We start from the raw sequence: 18,851 nt of genomic DNA, 5'->3' as shown, positions 1-18,851 counted from the left end.
AGAATGAGGTGACTCAGAGAAGCTGAGACTGTGCAGAATGCATTTTAGTAAAGATGGCTGAGTGGCGGTGGTGATGTCCAGTTTCCAGGTACAGCAGTGACATCTGTCCTAGCCTCAGGGTGCAGTGTCCAGCACCAGGGTGTCAGAGGTGTGAGCAGTGGTGTCTGTGCTCAGCAGCAGGGGCAGTTGTTCCCAGGAGGGACCTGGTTCTGGGTGGGCTGTGGATTCTGTTCCTGGATGTGCAGTTTTTAGCCTGGTTCTGTGGCCTTCCCCACAATAAAATTAACCACCAACACCAGATATATGACTTCATGTGTAAATTAGAGAAATTTATTTTCATAGTTTGCTCCAAGAAGTGAGTGAGAAATCAGTGTGTGGCCCAGTATCAGAGGGCAGCACTCAAAGGTGTTCTTTGTGTGAGAGCCACATCCTGAATTGTCTACCTGGCTTCTACCCCATGGTGGAGAGATCAACAGGGAAGATCACATCATAATTGATTATATACATCCTGCCTCTCCTTGCTGTGAGAAAAATCCTCTTTTAAACAAGGTTTGAAAACCCACCCCATCCACCCAACCTGGGAACTCTCTGATCTCTGATCTCAGTGGTTTCCAATTTGGCTGAGCAACAGGATTGCTGGTGGGGGTTTAGGCAATACTCAGGCCGCTTCCCAAAGTATTATATTCAAGAGTATTACACACAAGACCAAGGATGTCAGGGGTGTGAGCAGTGGCGTCTGTGCTTATATTACAAGCACTAAAGGCGAGGCTGATGCTTAGACATGTAGGATCCTGGTGTTCTTGATCTGGAGACCAGATAGATGAACTCTGGCCTTGTCAAAAATCGAGTCTCTTGCCCAGCTCCAGACTTCCTGGATCTCAGCACTACATCCAGGTGATTCCTGTGCACATGGGAAGGTCCTCGTCTAAGTGTCCTCTATATGTGGGGTCAGAACTGTGCAGTCGGCTCTGGTGTGGACTAATCAGATCCCTTAGAACTGGAGGTCCAGGGTTCAGTCCTTTTGCCAATACTTTTCCACAATCACTGCCTTGGTGCCCTCATCCATGCTTGAGAGTTTTAAGTATTGTTTATATGGTGTGACCTCCTAAATCTATTTCTATACAGCCCCGTCTATTTCTCATTTCCCCTAAACTCTGGAATTGTCTGTCCAACTGCCACCCTGGCTCCCTCACCTGCATTCCTGGTAGACATCTCCTCCGCTGAGTGCCTGGGATGCCCACTCCTCAGTATGCTCCTGCCAGAGTCTCCCCATCTCCACTGACAACAGCTCCACCCTTCCTTCTACTCATTCATTTTACAACTATGGGTGTCCTAAATCCATCTTTCTCACACGGCACATACAATCCATGGTAGATGCTGTGAGTCCATCTTAAAATGCATCCAGAATCCCCTCACACTTCACTATTTCCTCTGCTCACATCACAGTCACGGTAACCCACATCTCCAGCCTGGAATACTGCACTCACTTCCTGCTATTTTCTCTTATGCCTTCCTCATCCCTCGGCTCCCAGTTTTGTTCTCGGCACAGCAGTCACAGATCTTTTACAAGAGAAGTTGTATCATGTCCCTCTTCTGCTCAAAACTGTCATCTAACTCCCATCTCACTCAGACCAAAGGTCAGATGCTTCCCCACACCCTCCAGGCCCACCTGCCCTGGCTGTATCTCTCACCTCACCTTAGTTTCTCTCTCCAGCCCTCCTGGGCTCCATGCTCTCCTGGGAACACAGACACCTTCCTGCCCTAGTGCATTTGCACTGGAGTTCCCTCTGCCTGGAAAGAACTTCCCCAGATATCCTCTTGGACAGCTCCTCATGTCCCTCAACTCTTTCCTCAAAGGTCACCTTTGCAATGTGGCAAACACTGATGACCCAACACAACAGCCACCTATGCTGTGCACACTCACCACACTCTGGATCACCTGCCTCACAGCACTTACCACCTTCTAGCACCTTCTTTCCCTGCTCTGGTTATAGTGTATCTATCGTCTGCCTTTTCCCACTAGAACACATGCTCCAAAAAGTAAGAGATTTATTTTTCTCATTTTACTTCAATAATGTTCGCTAGAAGCAGAACCATGCTGTCCTATGGCCAACAACAAAGGTCAGTTGCATGAATGATCACTATAGAACACCTCCCATTCTAAAGGCAGCATCTTTATTAACACAGACTCAGGCCAAGTACTGTTTTGTGGCAGCTACAGCAAGAGGTCCCCTCACACTGAATTGAGTCCACCTGTGCTGTTCTTAGCAGGGCGGCTTGTGTGTTCCTCCTCCTCCACCCCTCCTCCCACACCAACCCCCACGCACACTACAACACACAACCAGGTTTCTCCCTTCAGGAAAGAACAGTCTTTGATGCTGGATCCAATTTCATAAACAAATATAAGTCTAAATTAGCCTCTGCTTTAGATTCATGAGTTGGGATTGGAGTTAGCACCACTCTCACTGGAACCAGGGCAGGGAGAGAGGGCAGCAGAGCAGAGCAGAAGAGGAGCCCTAGAAGGAGGCCAGGAGCTGAATGGGTCTGAAAATTTGTCTCAGAAACACAGAGACTCCTGTGTGCAGGAGCCGCCCTGGGAGATGTGTGAGCCTCTGTGGTCACAGCTCCTGCTGGACAAGTTTCCACTGAAGGGACAAGGGCAGTGGAGCAGTGAAGCTGACCCAGCTGAGGACTGACCACATAAAGCCTATGATGGACTCAACAGCAACTGGGCCCAGGCCCTGTCCACACTCAGCTCCTCACAGCCTTCTCCACCCCACCTGCAACAGACTCAGCATAGGGAACATGTGGATTCTGGAAGGTTCTCAGGTCTTTATTTCCTTTCTCAAATTTTAGGAATTCACTTATTTAATTAACCCATGAACCTCAAAATATTTGAGAAAACACATTATATTCAGATTCTTATTTTCAGTAGGGAAGTAAGCAGTTGCAGCTCAGTGCACCGTGAAGTTGAGACAGAGAGGAAGACACCAAGCCCCATCTCTCTGGAAAACGAAAGATGATTGGGGAGGGAACATAGATGAGTGTGGTGACAGAGGTCACGGTGGACATGAGGTGGGCTCTCTCTCCACCTCCTCACATTATGTTAACAGGGACGCAGACGTATTCAGATGCCTTTGCAGAAGAGATGCCAAAGGCTCTTCAAGTCACAAAGGGGAGGCGTGAAGAAATCCTGCATCTCAGTCCCACACAAGGCAGCTGTCTCAGGCTACAGAAAACAATAGTCATGAACAAATTCAAGTCAGTCATGGTAAGTGATGACACTCTGAACAGCCCACACACTGGAAACATCCCAAAGAATCACTATTATGCACTCCTTTCCTCTCTGCCCCACACCCACCCACTTCAGACCCCCAGGTTCTCACCTTTACAAGTTGTGAGAGACACCTCAGAGCCCTGGGGACTGTCACTGCCTGGGGTAGAACAAAAACAGGACCTGGTCAGAGTCCAAAGGAGAGGTGGGACAGGAAGAATTTTGGGGTGGGTGAGCTCCTCCACACTCCCACCCCCCACTTCCAGGCAGCTTCCTCTTTTTCCACCTGTGGGAAGAAAATGTACTGTGAGGGGACAGGGAGGAGGCAGGGCCATGAGATCTTAGAGGAACCTCCTAGTCTTGGACACCAGAGAAGTTTCCAGAACTATACTACAGACCCAGGGCAGGATCAGAAAACACGAAGAAAGCAGGTGTGGGTCCTGGACCAACTGCCCTCCTAAGGTCTGTCCTTAGCAGGGATTTCCCCCTGACTTGTGAATGCTGGAATCAGGACCCCAAGACTACAATCATCAAGGTGATACATCTGTCCTTCATTGTCACATGTGCTTCACAAAAGAATAAGTGCTTGCACACAGGGCCCCAGGCTGGGTCAGCCCATGTGTGGATGGTGCTTCCCAGTAAGGAGGCAGGACATGCCTCTACTTGGGGCTTGAAACCCCCAATGGGACAAGAAAACCCAGACGTCACTCCTCACCCCTTCCCTACCTGAACTCAACCTCCTCCATATCACAGCAGCAACCACAGCTCCAGTGACCACAGATCCTAGGACAGCCAGGCCAGCAATAATGCCCACAATGTGGATGGTGGGCTGGGAAGATGGCTCTGGGAAAAGAGGGGAAGATGAGGGGCCCTGACCCCCAGGCCTCAGCCCTGACCCTGCTCAAGGGCTCCTGAAGGGCTCTGCTTTCCCTGAGATGAGATGTGACCCTTCATCCCCCTCCTTACCCCATCTCAGGGTGAGGGGCTCCAGGAGCCCCTCGTGCTGCACATGGCACGTGTATCTCTGCTCTTCTCCGGAAGGCACCACAACAGCCACCCATTTCTGGAAGGTTCCATCCCCTGAAGGCCTGGTCTCCACAAACTCCGTGTCCTGAGTTTGGTCCTCCCCATCCCTCTGCCAGGTCAGTGTGATCTCCACAGGGTAGAAGCCCAGGGCCCAGCACCTCAGGGTGGCCTCTTGGTCAGAGATGGGGTGGTGGGTCACGTGTGTCTTTGGGGGGTCTGACGGGAAGAGTCAGAAAATTCAGGCACTTTGCATCTCTCATGGGACACCCCAGCAGCACCCTTGTAATTATTCTGAGAATGGACAGGACACCTGGGGTGGGGAAGGGAGCACAGAACCCAGACACCAGCCTGGACACAGGCACCTAGGATAAACTCCTATTCCTTGGAAAGTTCTAGTCTCTCAGAGACGAACAGTGACTTCTGGTCCTGACCTGAATGGAGGCCGAGGGACTCAGAAAAGCTGGAATCAGACATTCAAACACGCTGAGTATGAGGTAGAGAACAAGGCCTGAGAGAAAAAGTCACGGCACCCAAGGCTGCTGCAAGGGTCAGAGGGGACCCCTATCAATATTCCAGGGACTGTCTTCCCCTCCATTTCCTCGGAGAAGTCATCCCTTAATTGTCCTAATGAGCAGGGGGGGGCCCTTAGAGGAAACTCAGGAAAACTCATGCCATTCTCAATTGAAGGGAGGGCAATATTCTGGCGCTGATCCCATTTTTCTCCCTTCCTCATGGGTGGCCAGACCGGGAGATGTATAGGAGATGAGGAAGACTCCTCACTGCCCCTGGTACCTGCACGCTGCAGCCTCTCCTTCCCGTTCTCCAGGTATCTGCGGAGCAACTCCACGCACGTGCCCTCCAGGTAGGCTTTCATCTTCTCCGCCTCATGGGCCGCCTCGAACTTGCGCTGGGTGACCTGAGCCGCCCTGTCCGCCGCAGTCCAGGAGCGCAGGTCTTCGTTCAGGGCGAGGTAATCCTTGCCGTCGTAGGCGCGCTTGTCATACCCGCGGAGGAGGCGCCCATCAGGCCCCAAGTCGCAGCCATACATCCTCTGGTAGGTGTGAGACCCTGGCCCCGACCCCGAGGTCAGCCCCTCCCACTGACCCCCGCCCCCGCCCCAGACCTACCCGTGGGGATTTTGGCCTAAACTGAAAATAAAACCGGGTAAAGGCGCCTGGGGCTCTCCCGGGTGGAGCCTATGGGCAGGTTCCGCAGCCTCGGGGTGGACATTGGAGACTCAGGGAGAATCGAGCCGTCTATGGGTAATAGGGAGGGGTCGTGACCTGCGCCCGGGCCGGGGTCACTCACCCGCCTCGCTCTGGTTGTAGTAGCCGCGCAGGGTCCGCAGGCACACTTGGTTTGTCTGTGCGCGGGCCTTGAGGCTCCGTGTCTGCAGGTCCCAATACTCCGGCCCCTCCTGCTCCATCCAAGGTGTCCGCGGCTCCCCTCTCGGAATTGCGGCGTCGCTGTCGAACCGCTCGAACTGCGTGTCATCCACGTAGCCCACGGCGAAAAAGTGGGGCTCCCCGCGGCCGGGCCGGGACACGGCGGTCTGGAAATACCTCAAGGAGTGGGAGCCTGGGGGCGAGGAGGGGCTGAGACCTGCCCGACCTTCCTCCTGGCTCGGCTCCCAGGGTCCTGCGCCCCAAGGGCGGGCCCCTCTCTCCTCCCCGCAGAGGCCGTTTCCTTTGCGACCCCGCACTCACCCGCCCAGGTCTCGGCCAGGGCCACTGCCGCCGAGAGCAGCAGGAGGAGGGCTCGGGGCGCCATGATCCCATCCTCAGCATTTGGGTAGAATCTGAGTTGCAAAGGGTGACTGGGCACTTTAGAACCGGGACCGCGGCGACGCTGAATGGCTTCTCTAGAAACCCAACACCCAATGGGAGTGGGAATTGGGGACGCGTCATGAGTATCCAGGAAGAAAGACCCGACACAGACTGGGAGAGGAAGCGAAGCAAGAGAGTGGGGAATCAGCGCTGCGTTCCCCCAATGCAGACAGGGCCCTCAGAGCCTGAGACTCTGAGAGCCATGCCTGCGACCTGGGACTTTGTCCTGATCTCTCTTCTACACTAAGCCTGTTTGTCACACTGTCTGCCTGAGTCCTGGTCCAGGATTTGCCTGTGGAAAACAGGGTGGGACCCCCAGGCTGTGCCCAGCCCCTTTCCCTTCACTTCTCGTCCTGGAATCCCCGTCCCTGAACTGGACTCCCTGCCTGCCACTCCTTACCTCTCCCCTTGGACTCTTGTACGGGCAAACTCACCACGGGGAACTTGACTCCAGAGAGTGAGCTTGCCCTGGGAATGGAGGAGGTGTACAGACAGAGGTTTTCTCTCTAAACCTGGTGAAGTTTTTTTCTGAAGGCACCAGATATTCTCATAGAGACCAGTTTCCTTTTTGTTTATTAATACAGTAGGTAGCACAATATTGATAATCCCTGAATGATTGGAATTCCAATCTGTAAAAGACCTGTGTCAAAATAGCATTACAATTAAACTCTCAAAGCTCCTGTTTTACTTTCCAGGACTATGAATCTTTGACTCTGGGTTGTTGCATATAAAATTGTCTTCATTCCCTAGCCCGAGTTTCTCTGTGTGAGTCCAGAACAGCTCCTGAATACAAAGAAGCAGAGTTTGTTACTGCGTATGGCAACCGGGAGCCTGTAGTTATCACCTTAAAGTTACAAGTGCTCCATGCAGTCCCAATGCTCTTCACCAATGCACCAGCACTGCCTGTTTTCTTGAACCATGCACATCTAAGCAGTGTGCACATTTTATTTAGACACTTTATATTGTTGTAACCCCCTTTATAAAAAAAAATCATGAGGAGGCCCTTAGTTTTTAGGCAGTCCTACAAAATGTATTAAATACCGAATGCAAAGAACTCCCTGCTAGGCTCTTCCACTGCTTTAGACATGGATGAAGCTGGAAGCCATCATCCTCAGCAAACTGACATAAAAACAGAAAACCAAACACCACATGTTCTCACTCCTAACATGGGTGAGAGTTGAACAATGAGGACACATGGACACAGGGAGGGGAACAACTCACACCAGAACCTGTAGGAGAGTAGGGAGCAAGGTGAAGGAACTTAGAGGATGGGTCAATGGGTGCAGGAAACTGCCAGGGCAGATTATACATATGTAACAAACTTGCATATTCTGCATATGTATCCTGGAACTTAAAGAAATGAAATAAAAAAAGAGAGTGCCTGTCTTCTGTGTACCCATATGTCCACTGCAGCAGTATTCACAACAGCAAAGACTTGGAGTCAATGAAAATGTCCATCAATGGGAGACTGTATAAAGAAAATGTGGCACTTATATACCATAAAATACTATGCAGCCATGAAAAAGGATGAGATCATGTCCTTTTCAGGAACATGGATAGAGTTGGAGGCCATTATACTTAGCAAAGTAACACAGGAACAGAAAACCAAATACCACATGTTCGCACTTATATGTGGGAGCTACATGATGAGAAAACATGGACACGCAGAGGGAAACAACATACACAGGGGTCTACTTGAGGGTGGAGGATGGGAGGAGGGAGAGAATCAGGAAAAAGAGCTAACGGATACTAAGCCTTAACACTTGGGTGGATACTGATGGGTACAGAAATAATCTGTACAACAAAACCCCATGACACAAGTTTACGTATATAACAAACCTGCACATGTACTCCTTAACTAACAAAAAAGTCAAATAAAAAATAAAAAGTGCATGATGGAAACAGCATATGGCTGAGTTTCCTCTTTTTTATAAACCAAGTCACATAATCTTAGTCCTTCACTGGAGTGTTGATTCATGTAGATTTTTGTCATTATTGATATGATAAGTTTTAGGTCTACCATGCTCTTTTCCCAGTTTTTTGTTCTCTGTTGCTCTTGTCCTTAACCAGTGACTTCTTATTAGAAGCCATAGAAAGAAAATAAAGTAGAATAACATCTTTAAAATGTTGGAAGAAAAAAAGGCAACTAAGAATTCTATATCTGACACAGATGGCCTTCAAGGAAAGGCAAAATAGGGAGATATTTCAGGTAAGAGAAAATTAAAAGAATTTGTCGCCAGTAGATCTGCACAATAACAATTGGTAAAGAAAATTCTTCAGGCTAGGGGAAAATGACACCAGGTGGAAAATGAGATTATTGGAAAAGATGAAGATGATCAAAAATGGTAAATAATGACCTAAGTGCAAAAGGCTATGTTGCTCCCCTCATTTACACTTCCTTTACACAGAACTGTTTAAAGGTAAGAAAAATATTTTTCTTGTGGTACTTATAATGTATATAGATACATTACATATAATATCTATACCACAAAAGATGGACATATTAACTTGTTTTTTGAGAGACTAAGCCAAGTTATGACTCACCTATGACCCAGCAATTGCACTCTTAGTTATAAACCAACAGAAATGCATGTATGTGTATGCCAAAGTATATGAAATTATTATTCATAGCAGCATGATTTGTAAAATCTGGATACAACACAGTTGTCTATCAACAGTGAAGGGTCAAGAAGTGTGAGCTATTTATAAAGTGAAGCATTGGACAGCCATAGCAGTGAATAGGCTACGAACACACACAGCAAGATGATGAGACCCAGGAGCATGATGGTGACAGTATAATGCCATTCAGCTAGAACTGGCAGAACTCATCTGTGTTAAAAACAAGAGTGGCTACTCTAGGGTGGGAGAGCGAGGCTTATGACTCGAGGAGCCCAGCCCCCCAAAAGAGAGATGACACAAGAGACAATGTGAAACATTAGCGCGCACACACACACACACACACACACACACTCTTTTACGCAAAAATCTTGAAGAGAGTTGTTGAAACACAGATTCCTGGACTGTACCAACAGGTATTCTGATTGGGTTGACAAACAATTAAGTGTATTGAAATTCTGAAAAATCCTCAAAAGTTTTTAGCAACCAGCTGAATGCAGAAAAAACAACTGGAACTCAGTAGCAGAGCTTAGTGGGATCATACTTTCCCTTTCCTTTGGTCCATTTCTCCCTCTCTAGCTCAGCAGTGGCCTTGAAGACAGCAGCCTGGGTTCCCAGTGTGGGTTCCTGGTGCCAGATGGAGTTGAGTAGATCTTGCTCTCAAAAAATTGTAGGTGTTTTTTTTTTTTTTTCCTCATCCTATTGGGCAACTCCCTGAAGGATGAACAGAAATGGTTTGCATTTCCCCCCTACTTTGGTCTTTCTCAGGAAAGAAAGTCAGCCAAAGCAGAGGCATTTGATAGAAAAATAAAAAACTTTTAAAAGCCAATGAGTCAGCAGCTACCACTTGAGCAAAAAAAAAAAAAAAAAGAAAAAAGAAAGAAAATTAATTGAGAAAAGTAATAGACATGTAGAAAAAACTGGAAGGGAAAGCTGGGAGTGAGATGGTCTGGGGAAGCAGGGTTTTGGAAAGTTTCCATATTCCTAGGAATCTAGATAACCTTGTACATGCTCATAAGGCATCTGAGAGAGTCTCTTGTTTACACCTCTAGCTGACTTTCAGTATCTTCACAAGCAAGAAGGAAAGGCAAAGGCAGAGTTGTAAACTGCCCAACTGACTACTGAAGGCATGATTCAAACATACCCCCAGGCCCCGGATAAAAATACTGGATTTTTTTTTTTTTTGCTCAACACATTTAAGGAAATTTCTGTGAAAACACTAGAAGACCAATAAGCTAACAGAGCAAAGACTTCAGTGACCACACAAAGAATACAGCCTATACAAAAATAGTTTAGAAAATGTAATTTTCAGAGTTACCATATTGTAATATTAAAAATGTCTAGTTTTCAACTTCAGAAAACATGAGCTATGCATATATGAAAGTATAACCCATTTGCAGGGAGAGCAATAAACAGAAATTGTTCCTGGAAAAGGCCAAGCACTGGACTGACTTATTAGACAAAGACTTTAAATCAACTGTCTTAAAATAGTCAAAGAGCTGAAGGAATTCATGTACAAATAACTAAAGAGAATCAGGAGAAATATGTTTCACTAAATAGTGAAAATCAATACAGAGGTAAAAATTGTGAAAAGAAACCAAATAGAAATTCTGGAGCTGAAATGCACAGGGGGCAAAATGGAAAATTCACTGGAGGGATTCAAGAACAGATTTTAGTATGCAGAATGAAGAATCAGCAAACATGAACTTAGGTCAGTTAAAATTGTCCCATTTGAGGAGCAGAAGGAGAAAAGTATGAAGAAAAATCAACAGAAGAGATCTGAGAGACAACTTCTAGCATTTGCATTTTGGGAATCTTCAAAAGGGAGAAGAAAGAAGTGGGGAGAAAGAATATTTGAAAAAATAATAACCACAAACTTCCAAAGTTTTATTACAAACAGAAATCTGGGCATCAATGATACTCGAACATTTAAAGCAGCATAAATTCAAAGATGTCCACACTGAGAGACATTATAATACAACTGTCAAAAATTAAAGATAAACAGAGCACCTTGGAAACAACAAGAGAAGGGACTCATTGAGTACAAGGATCCTCTATGAGATTAACAGCCAAGTGTTCTTCAGAAACCATGGAGTTCAGAAGACATTGGCAGGACAAACTTACAGTTCAGAAAGGGGAAAAAAACAAAACAAAACAAAGCAAAAACCCTGCAAACTGACAGCTGTATATCTCCCTTTCTGAAGGAGAGTTGTATAAACTCTCCTTCAGAAACAATGGAGAAACTCAGACATTAACAGGGAAATAAAAGCTGATGGCAGTTGTCTCTAGTAAATCTATTCTACAATTAATGCTAAAAGGAGCCTTTTATTTCAGGCTGAAATAAAAGAACATTAGACAGTAACTTGAAGCCATATGAAGCAAAAATACACAGCTAAAAGTAACTTCATAGGTAAATAGAAAAGCAAATTTTTTGCAGGTGTGGTTTGTACTTCCTCTTTTGTTTTCTCTATTTAATTTAAAAGAAAATGCCCATCAACTGATGAATGGATAAACAACATGTAATCTATTCTGCAATGGAATATTATTTGATCATAAAAGGAATAATGTACCGATACGTACAACGTATGAACCTTAAAAGTGTGTGAAATGAAAGAAGCCAGTCACAAAAGGCCATATATTGTATGATTCTATTTGCATAAAATATTCAGAAGAAGCAAATCTAGAGAGACAGAAACTGGGTTAATGGTGCCAAGGGCTGGTGGCAGGGGAGAGTGGAAAGTGACTGCCTAACGGGCACAGAGTTTCCCTCCAGGTTGATGAAAATGCTCTGGAACTTGATAGTGATGATGGCTACGTAACATTGTGAATCTACCAAATGTCACTGCATTGTACACTTAAATGGTTACAATGGTAAATTTTGTGTTTATGTGTATTTTATCACAGTAAAAAAGTGGCTGGCAAATATATTCTAAATTTGCTTGGAAATCTGCCCGTCTGTCTTTTCCTCTTGGGATTTCATCTGTTATTCAGAGCTCACCCTTGCTCTTCTGCAAATAGAAAGCCTCTTTTCAGAACATAGTCCAAGATCAGCCAGGTCCAAACCCCAAAATGAGTTTCTGTCTTGTATCCAAATGCTCAAATGCAACTCTTGGGCTAACTTCAGGAGAAGTTAGGAGATTATCCAAATAAGATGACTCACTGGGAGGGACAATGTTTGGCTTTAATGTTAGGGAATTTATCTTTGCATTTCTTAAAAGGATCCTGCTTACCAGTGAATATGTTGCTTGTCTGTGCAGGATGGTGTTCTCAGCAGAGGAATGAAAGACAGCCCTAGGAACATGATACGCCTCATGAGTAGCTGACTGACCCACCCTCCTGCCACCCCCAGCTAAAGGAAGTAGCTAGATTCTACCCTTCGTCCATCCTTCAATTGTATTCCACTGGATACGGACCCTCTACAAATGTGGATGTTCCTGGGTCTCAGTTGCTCTTCAAGCTGTAGAGGAGTCTCCACTCGTGTGGCTCATGCCTACATAGGCTCTGCAGGAGGCTGGGTGTCTCTTAATTCTCAAGGTTGCATTCAGTGAACCCAGACCAAGCCTCAAAGTTCTCAGGGGCTCAGCTTTTCATCTATGAAATGGAAGAATCCATCTCTTTCTTTTAGGTATAGTGGTAATTATATATAATTATATATATGTGGTTATTATATATAATTATATATTTATATACACACACATATATATACACAGACACATACATAACAATCAGTAATCTATATATTGATGGTGTTTTTAGTATTGCCTTTTTTGTACAGCTGGACTCTATAACCAAAAATTGGATAATGGATTGTGAAGGAAGAACTCATTTCTTTTCTTTGGTACAGTTTTCAGTAGGCATTTCTGCCCTTTGGGTTCAAATGAGAAAGTAGCTTTAGCCTGAGAAAGGAAGAAGATCTGGACTACTATTGTTATTGTATTACATTATTATTATTATTACTATAAAGATAAGGTCTTGCTGTGTTGCCCAGGCTGGAGTGCAGTGACTATTTACAGCTATGATCATAGTGTACTACATCCTTGAACTTCTGGGCTCTAGCAATGTGCCTGTCACAGCCTCCTGAGTAGCATGTGCATGCCACCATGTCTGAGCTCATTTCATTGTTATTTTGCTTCAAATGTTTTATTTTAAATGTTAAAATATATGTTTTTATATTAAAAAAGTGAAACCCTATTTGATCACAGAAGACTGTAAAATGCACAGACAGATAGAAACACCACCTAAGCCTTTCTTTAAAAACTCACTGCTGTTATATTGTTGAACCTTTGTAGACTGCAGTGCAAATGGTGGTCCCTGGAGCTGTCTTGTGCAGTGGTGCTGATTTTCATTTTGTTATTTTCTATATATATATTTTTATATATGCTGTCAGTTTACAAAGTTGCATTCATATGTTATGGGTTATCTTGGATGTTGTTTTTTGAATGTATTATTATACAAGTTGTTTTCCATGTTATAAACTCTGCATAAAGTTTATAGACTTTTACAAGCCACATCCCATTTCAGATAAGATGTAACCCAGCTTCTTTTGGATCCATCTGCTTTCATTTTGTCTTGTTGTAAATAATGTTGTTACAACGCTCTTTATACAGAGATATTTTTCTATGTTTGGAATTTTAAAAAATTCATAGACTATTCAAATGATAAATATTATGTCACAGACTTTTAAAAATTTCTAAGTCTTTCCATACATACCGTCACATTGCTTCTCTAAATTGTCATAATGTTGTATTCCACTTCACCTTTCAAGACATGCTAGGACTCAAGGCTATTTACTGATCAGGATCACAGAGGGGTGTTGGGGTTAAATGTTGAGTTAAATCACAGGGTCTTGAGGACAAATACCTTAGAGAAGACCATTACCTTTTCATTAGTCAAAGCTGGATTAACTTCCCCAAATGTAGTTGAATGTAATTGGCAAATAATTCTCAGCAGAATTTAGGAGTTCAGTATCTTTAGCTTCATCAGGAAATTCTGAGATGTTCCCCTTCTGATTTTCTGCATCCCATTTATTCTCAATCTAAACACTTAAATAACAGATATTCTTTGAGTTTGGGATTTGTTTTGTGTTGTAATTTACCCACCCACAGGATGAGACTCTGGGGTTTATTTTTCAGAAATTTCAGCCCTGCAGCTACAGGAGATTAAGATTTCATTAAAAAGAAACAAAAACTTTTAGGAGATTTATGTGGCTCATGAGCTGAAAGTTTGCAGCCCTGAGTTCATCTTTTTCTTTCCCCATTTTGTTCAGCACTATTGGTAGCAATCAACCAATCACCTTATACTTGCTAGTTTAACAAAGTCTTCTAAGGAATCAAATACATGGTCACCCAGATCTTACAAGTATTTGATTAGATCCATCTAGTGGTGACATTCTGTGTATCAGCACTCTATGTACTACTGGAAATAGAGTCATTTGTGCCTTTATATCTAAATAGATTATAGAACCAATTCAAGAAACTCCCCCCCTCCTCCAAAATTCAGTAAATTTTTCTTAAAATTCTGTTCCGTGTCCCTGTGCCCCAGAAAGCTGGGTTGAGCATGGTCTGAGGTTTGGCGGACCAAGGTCAGCTGGCTCAGCTGGGTGAGCTATGCACTGGTAGGTCAGCAGCCCACAATGCTGCTGGGTTTATGGGCACCAAGCCCATTCTGGAGTCACACACACTAAGTTGGACTCCAGCCAGCATTATGTTGAATAAAAGTGATAAAATTTGGGATCTTGTCTTGTTCCAGTTCTGAGAGAAAATACTTTTAAATATTCTCTGTTCAGTGTGACGTTAGCTGTGCGTTTATCATATGTAGCCTTTATTGTTTTAGTTATGTTTCTTCTATACCTAGTTTGTGGAGGGTTTTTATCATAGAGATGTTGAATTTCAACAAATGCCTTTTCAGCACCTATTGAAATGATTGTGTGGTTTTTGTTTCTGGTTCTGTTAATGTGGTGAATCAGGTTTATTGATTTGCAAATATTAAAGCATCCTTGCATCCCTGGGATAAATCCCACTTGATCAGCTACCCATGAGGTGTATTATGTTCCAAGGACTGTCTTCATTCCTCTGCTGAGAACTCCATCCTGCACAGACAAAGCAACATATTCACTGGTAAGCAGGATCTTTTTTAGAAATGCAGAGATAACTTCCTTTTCATGAAAAAGGTGAATAATCATTTTAACGTGTTGTTGAGTTTGGTTTGCTGGTATTTTGTTGTGAATTTTTGGAATTTATGTTGATCTGGGATACGGGCCTGTAGTTTTGTTTCATTGTGTTCTTGTATGCTTTTGATATCAGGGTAATCCTGGCCTCATAAAATGAGTTTGAAATATTCCCTCTTCTTCAATTTTTTCTCAATAGTTTCAGTAGAATTAGCATTAATTCTTTAAATGTTTGGTAGAATTCAATGAAGCTATCAGGCTCCAGCCTTGTCTTTAATGACAGATATTTATTATGGCTTTGATCTCATTACTCATTATTGGTTTGTTTATGTTTTCTGTTTCTTCATGGTTCAATCTTGCAGGTGGTGTGTGTCAGGAATGTATCCATTTCTTCGAGGGTTTTCATTTTGTTGGGATATAATGGTTCATCATAGGCTCCATGCAAGCTTGCCCAACCCACAGGACAAAGCTTTGAATGTGGCCCAAATTTGTAAACTTTTTTCAAACAATATGAGTTTTTCTTTCTTTCTTTTTTTTCTTTTAGTTTATCACCTATCCTTAGTGTTAGTGTATTTTATGTGTGACCCAAGACAATTCTTCTTCCAAAGTGGCCCAGGGAAGCCACAAGATTGGACACCCCTGCTCTAATGACATTTTGTATTTTTGTGGTTTCAGTTGTTATGTCTTCTTTTTCATTTCTGATTTTATTGATTTAGGTTTTCTTTTTTCTTAGTCTAGCTAAATGTCCATTTGGTTTATCTTTTCAATAAACCCAACATTATGTTTCCTTAATCTTCAGCATTTTTAGTCGCAATTTTATTTACTTCTATTCTTATATTATTTCTTTCCTTCTATCAAATTTGGGGTTGCTTTGTTCTTATTTTGTTGTTCCTTGTGGTGCATAGACAAATTATTTATTTGAAGTCGTTCTACTTTTTTGATGTAGGTGTTTATTTCTATAAACTTCCCTCTTAGTGCTGCTTTTGCTGTATCCCATAGAGTTGGTATGTTTATTTCCATTTTCATTTGTTTTAAGAAATTTATTTTTTTCTTAATTTCTTCCTTCACTTACTAGTCATTCAAGGCCATTTTACTTTTTTATTTTTTATTTTTCTGAGACGGAGTCTCGCTCTGTAGCCCAGACTGGAGTACAGTGGAGCGCTCTTGGCTCACCGCAACCCCCGCCTCTCAGGTTCAAGCCATTCTTCTGCCTCAGCCACTCGAGTAGCTGAGATAAAAGGCGCTCGGCACCACGCCCGGCTAATTTTTGTATTTTTAGTAGAGGCGGGGTTTCACCATGTTGGTCAGTCTGGTCTCGAACACCTGACCTCGTGATCCACCCGCCTCGGCCTCCCAAAGTGCTGGTAATACAGGTGTGAGTCACCGCCGCTGGCCGAACATGTTTGTTTAACTTCCATGTGTTTGTGTACTACGTGAGGTTTCTAGTTGTGGACACAGGGAGGCCTGGGCCCGAGGCGCCGCTGGCCAGGGGCCTCGTGTCTGCCCCTCTTCCGCACCACCTCCTCCTCCCAGGGAGGCTCCGCGCCTGTCCTCAAAGCAGAGAATGGTTTCCAAACGGACCCCCACAGCGCCCCATTGGGCCATCCCGCCCCGAACTGGAGGATGGGGGCTCGTGGGGTCTCCAGGCACCAAGGGCCGCACCCGCGCGGACCCGGTCTCTCCCCCAGGCTCGGCTGGGCCTCGAGGGCGGCAGCAGCTCGGCTCTGAGGGAGGCCCCGGCCGGCGCTGCCCAACTCGGACAGCCTTCCTGGCCCACCCGGGAGCTGAGTTTCGGGGCTTCCCCGAGAGGCCAGCCCGGATTCGGAGCGGAGGGCTCCTCAGGCCGCGAGCCCCGGAGAGAAGCAGCCCCGGTTCCCGGAGCCCGGGGCCTCCGCTGGGCGGGAGCGCGCTCGGATCTCGCAGCCGCTGCAGCCTCGCGGGCTCCTCCTGGACTACAAGCCTCGGATACCTAGTGGCAGCTCTGCACTATTTAAGCTGAGGTTTCTCTGCTATTGCTGCGGTTTATGGTTTCAGCTTCGTGTACCGAGAGGCATCTTTCTTCCTCTTCTGGAGGAGTCAGTGGTTAGAGTTGAATTCCGTGGTTAGAGCCCACTCAGTGGTTAGAAGACGACTCTGGTGTCCAGTGGCTCCCTCCAGAGACTGGACGAGGTTGTCAAAGTGGCTGGGTCAAAAGCGTTGCCATGTCTGATGGAGCGGTGTAGACGATGAACCTGAGCCTGGTACCAGCATCTGGGGGTGTGGAGTTGGGAGGGAAACCCGGGGTCCCATAGTGCGAGGAAGGAGGCCCATGGTCAAACAAGATTGGGCAGAGCCCTCAGTATTTAGAGATCTCCAGCTGGGTTGGAAACCCCGAGCTGGGGACTATGGGTGCAAACTCCTTTCGGCATGAGGTCTTGTCAGGTTACGCTTTGGTTTCTCATCTGCAGGCACAGGTGACTGACTGCCCTTCAGCATGGGCCCATCTGTCCATCTCTTCTCTATCCGGAGCACGTCTGCCAGGAGCTCTCGACCTGCAAGAGGGCTCCAACTTGGATAGGGGGGTGCGCGGAAGACAAAGAATGATAGACAGATGGGGTCTAGAGGGTTGAAAAGCATATGCTTTACCAACCACTTTATTCGTGCTCAGGGTCAGTATATATATCTTTTTTAGGTATGTGTCTACGCGAGACAAAGGGATACAGAAAGTCTTAAAGTAGAAAAACCAACATAAGAACAATGGAAAGGTCAGATACACAATTAACTGGAACAGTTAGTCACACTATCTCATCTAGAGGCAAGTCATTTAATTAACCAGAACAGGTGGTCACACTATCTCATCTAAGGGTAAGTCATTTATCTTCTAGAGAAAATCAGCAAAGTCGTAAAACATGTCTTAGTAGAAAACTCAATTATGCTACACAATGCATCTCATGACTGCATGGCCATCTGGCGATTGCCCACAAGCTTAACTTTAACCTAAGCCTCTCTCTGTTCCTGTTTCCGATAGCTCGACTCCCTCAACTGGAGACACTGTGTCTGGGCGCCAGCCCTCCATATTGCGAGGCCCATTTTTGGGGGGCCTCACATGGGAGCGTTCTCCACACTTCTCCTGACCCCAGTTCATTACAGGAGAGGGAACTGGGTGCTGCAGGGTGGGGAATCCAAGAGGTCAGAGGGCTCACATCTGGATAAAAGGTTTTGGAAACACAGGTCCCAGGTCTGACTGTTGACTCTCCACACCGGGTCTGTTTTTATTATGAAGTTTCCCTTCTTCTCCCTTTACTTTCAGTGATAAAGCATAACACATTTTAAGGTCCTTAAAACATATGTAACCCTTTTCACTCAGTAACTATACTGACCCTTAAGTGTCCATTTTCTAGTCAAGGATTATACCTCTCTCTCCTTCCCCCCCCCCCACCCCACCAGTCCTGGGTCTGGTCTACCCCTCCCACATTATCTCCTCTGCCCCAACCCAGCACCTTTCCCTATAATTTCTTCCTTTTTCCATATGCTTTCCCATCATGTTTGCATTTGCTGTGAAATAAGGAATAGCTTCCCAGTTCTGGTTGTTTCTTCCTATCCTTAGGAGATTTCTTGCTCTGCACTGAGAATCTCACTGGGTACCTCCCTCATTGCCAGAAGATTCAGCAGCAGATGCCCTGGACTCAATGAGCTCCAAAACCCTGCACTGCTCCACCAGAAGGCATTTTTTTTTCTGTTTCCAGACACACTGGAGACTTGCAGGACAGTACTGGGGCCTCGAGGTACCTCCTGGGCCCGAAATGAGTCATCTGCCCCCATCTACTTGGTGACACAGATCATTTTCTGGGGACTCTCTGCAGAGCAGAGAAAATATCGGGTCACTGGGGAGGAGCTGCACAAGAGCCCTGGGCTGGTCCTGGCCTGGAGACTCCTTCCCTGGGTCTGGTTTATGGACACCTTC

General features: G+C 45.3%; 1 protein-coding gene across 3 annotated transcripts; it reads right to left on the bottom strand.

Moving 5' to 3' along the window:
- Positions 1–2,812: 2,812 nt before the first annotated feature.
- LOC116545447 (patr class I histocompatibility antigen, A-126 alpha chain-like) lies at positions 2,813–6,158 on the bottom strand. 3 transcript variants are annotated; one of them, XM_032271992.1, is made up of 7 exons: positions 6,007–6,158; positions 5,609–5,878; positions 5,093–5,368; positions 4,241–4,516; positions 4,001–4,117; positions 3,387–3,560; positions 2,813–3,229 (listed from the first exon to the last, which is right to left on the bottom strand). In XM_032271992.1, the coding sequence occupies exons 1-7, from the start codon at positions 6,068–6,070 to the stop codon at positions 3,225–3,227; spliced, it is 1,182 nt and encodes a 393-aa protein (XP_032127883.1). In that variant the 5' UTR covers positions 6,071–6,158; the 3' UTR covers positions 2,813–3,224. The 3 variants fall into 3 exon arrangements, with proteins under 3 accessions (XP_032127883.1, XP_032127882.1, XP_032127884.1); XM_032271991.1 differs by having other exon boundaries at positions 3,387–3,434; positions 6,007–6,157; XM_032271993.1 differs by lacking the exons at positions 2,813–3,229; positions 3,387–3,560 and adding an exon at positions 3,577–3,840 and having other exon boundaries at positions 6,007–6,157.
- Positions 6,159–18,851: the final 12,693 nt, after the last annotated feature.

This window comes from Sapajus apella, unplaced genomic scaffold, assembly GCF_009761245.1.
Source record: "Sapajus apella isolate SASKATOON/1434 unplaced genomic scaffold, GSC_monkey_1.0 scaffold270, whole genome shotgun sequence".
NCBI classification, from domain to species: domain Eukaryota; kingdom Metazoa; phylum Chordata; class Mammalia; order Primates; family Cebidae; genus Sapajus; species Sapajus apella.
This window is presented reverse-complemented; position numbering and strand designations above follow the sequence as displayed.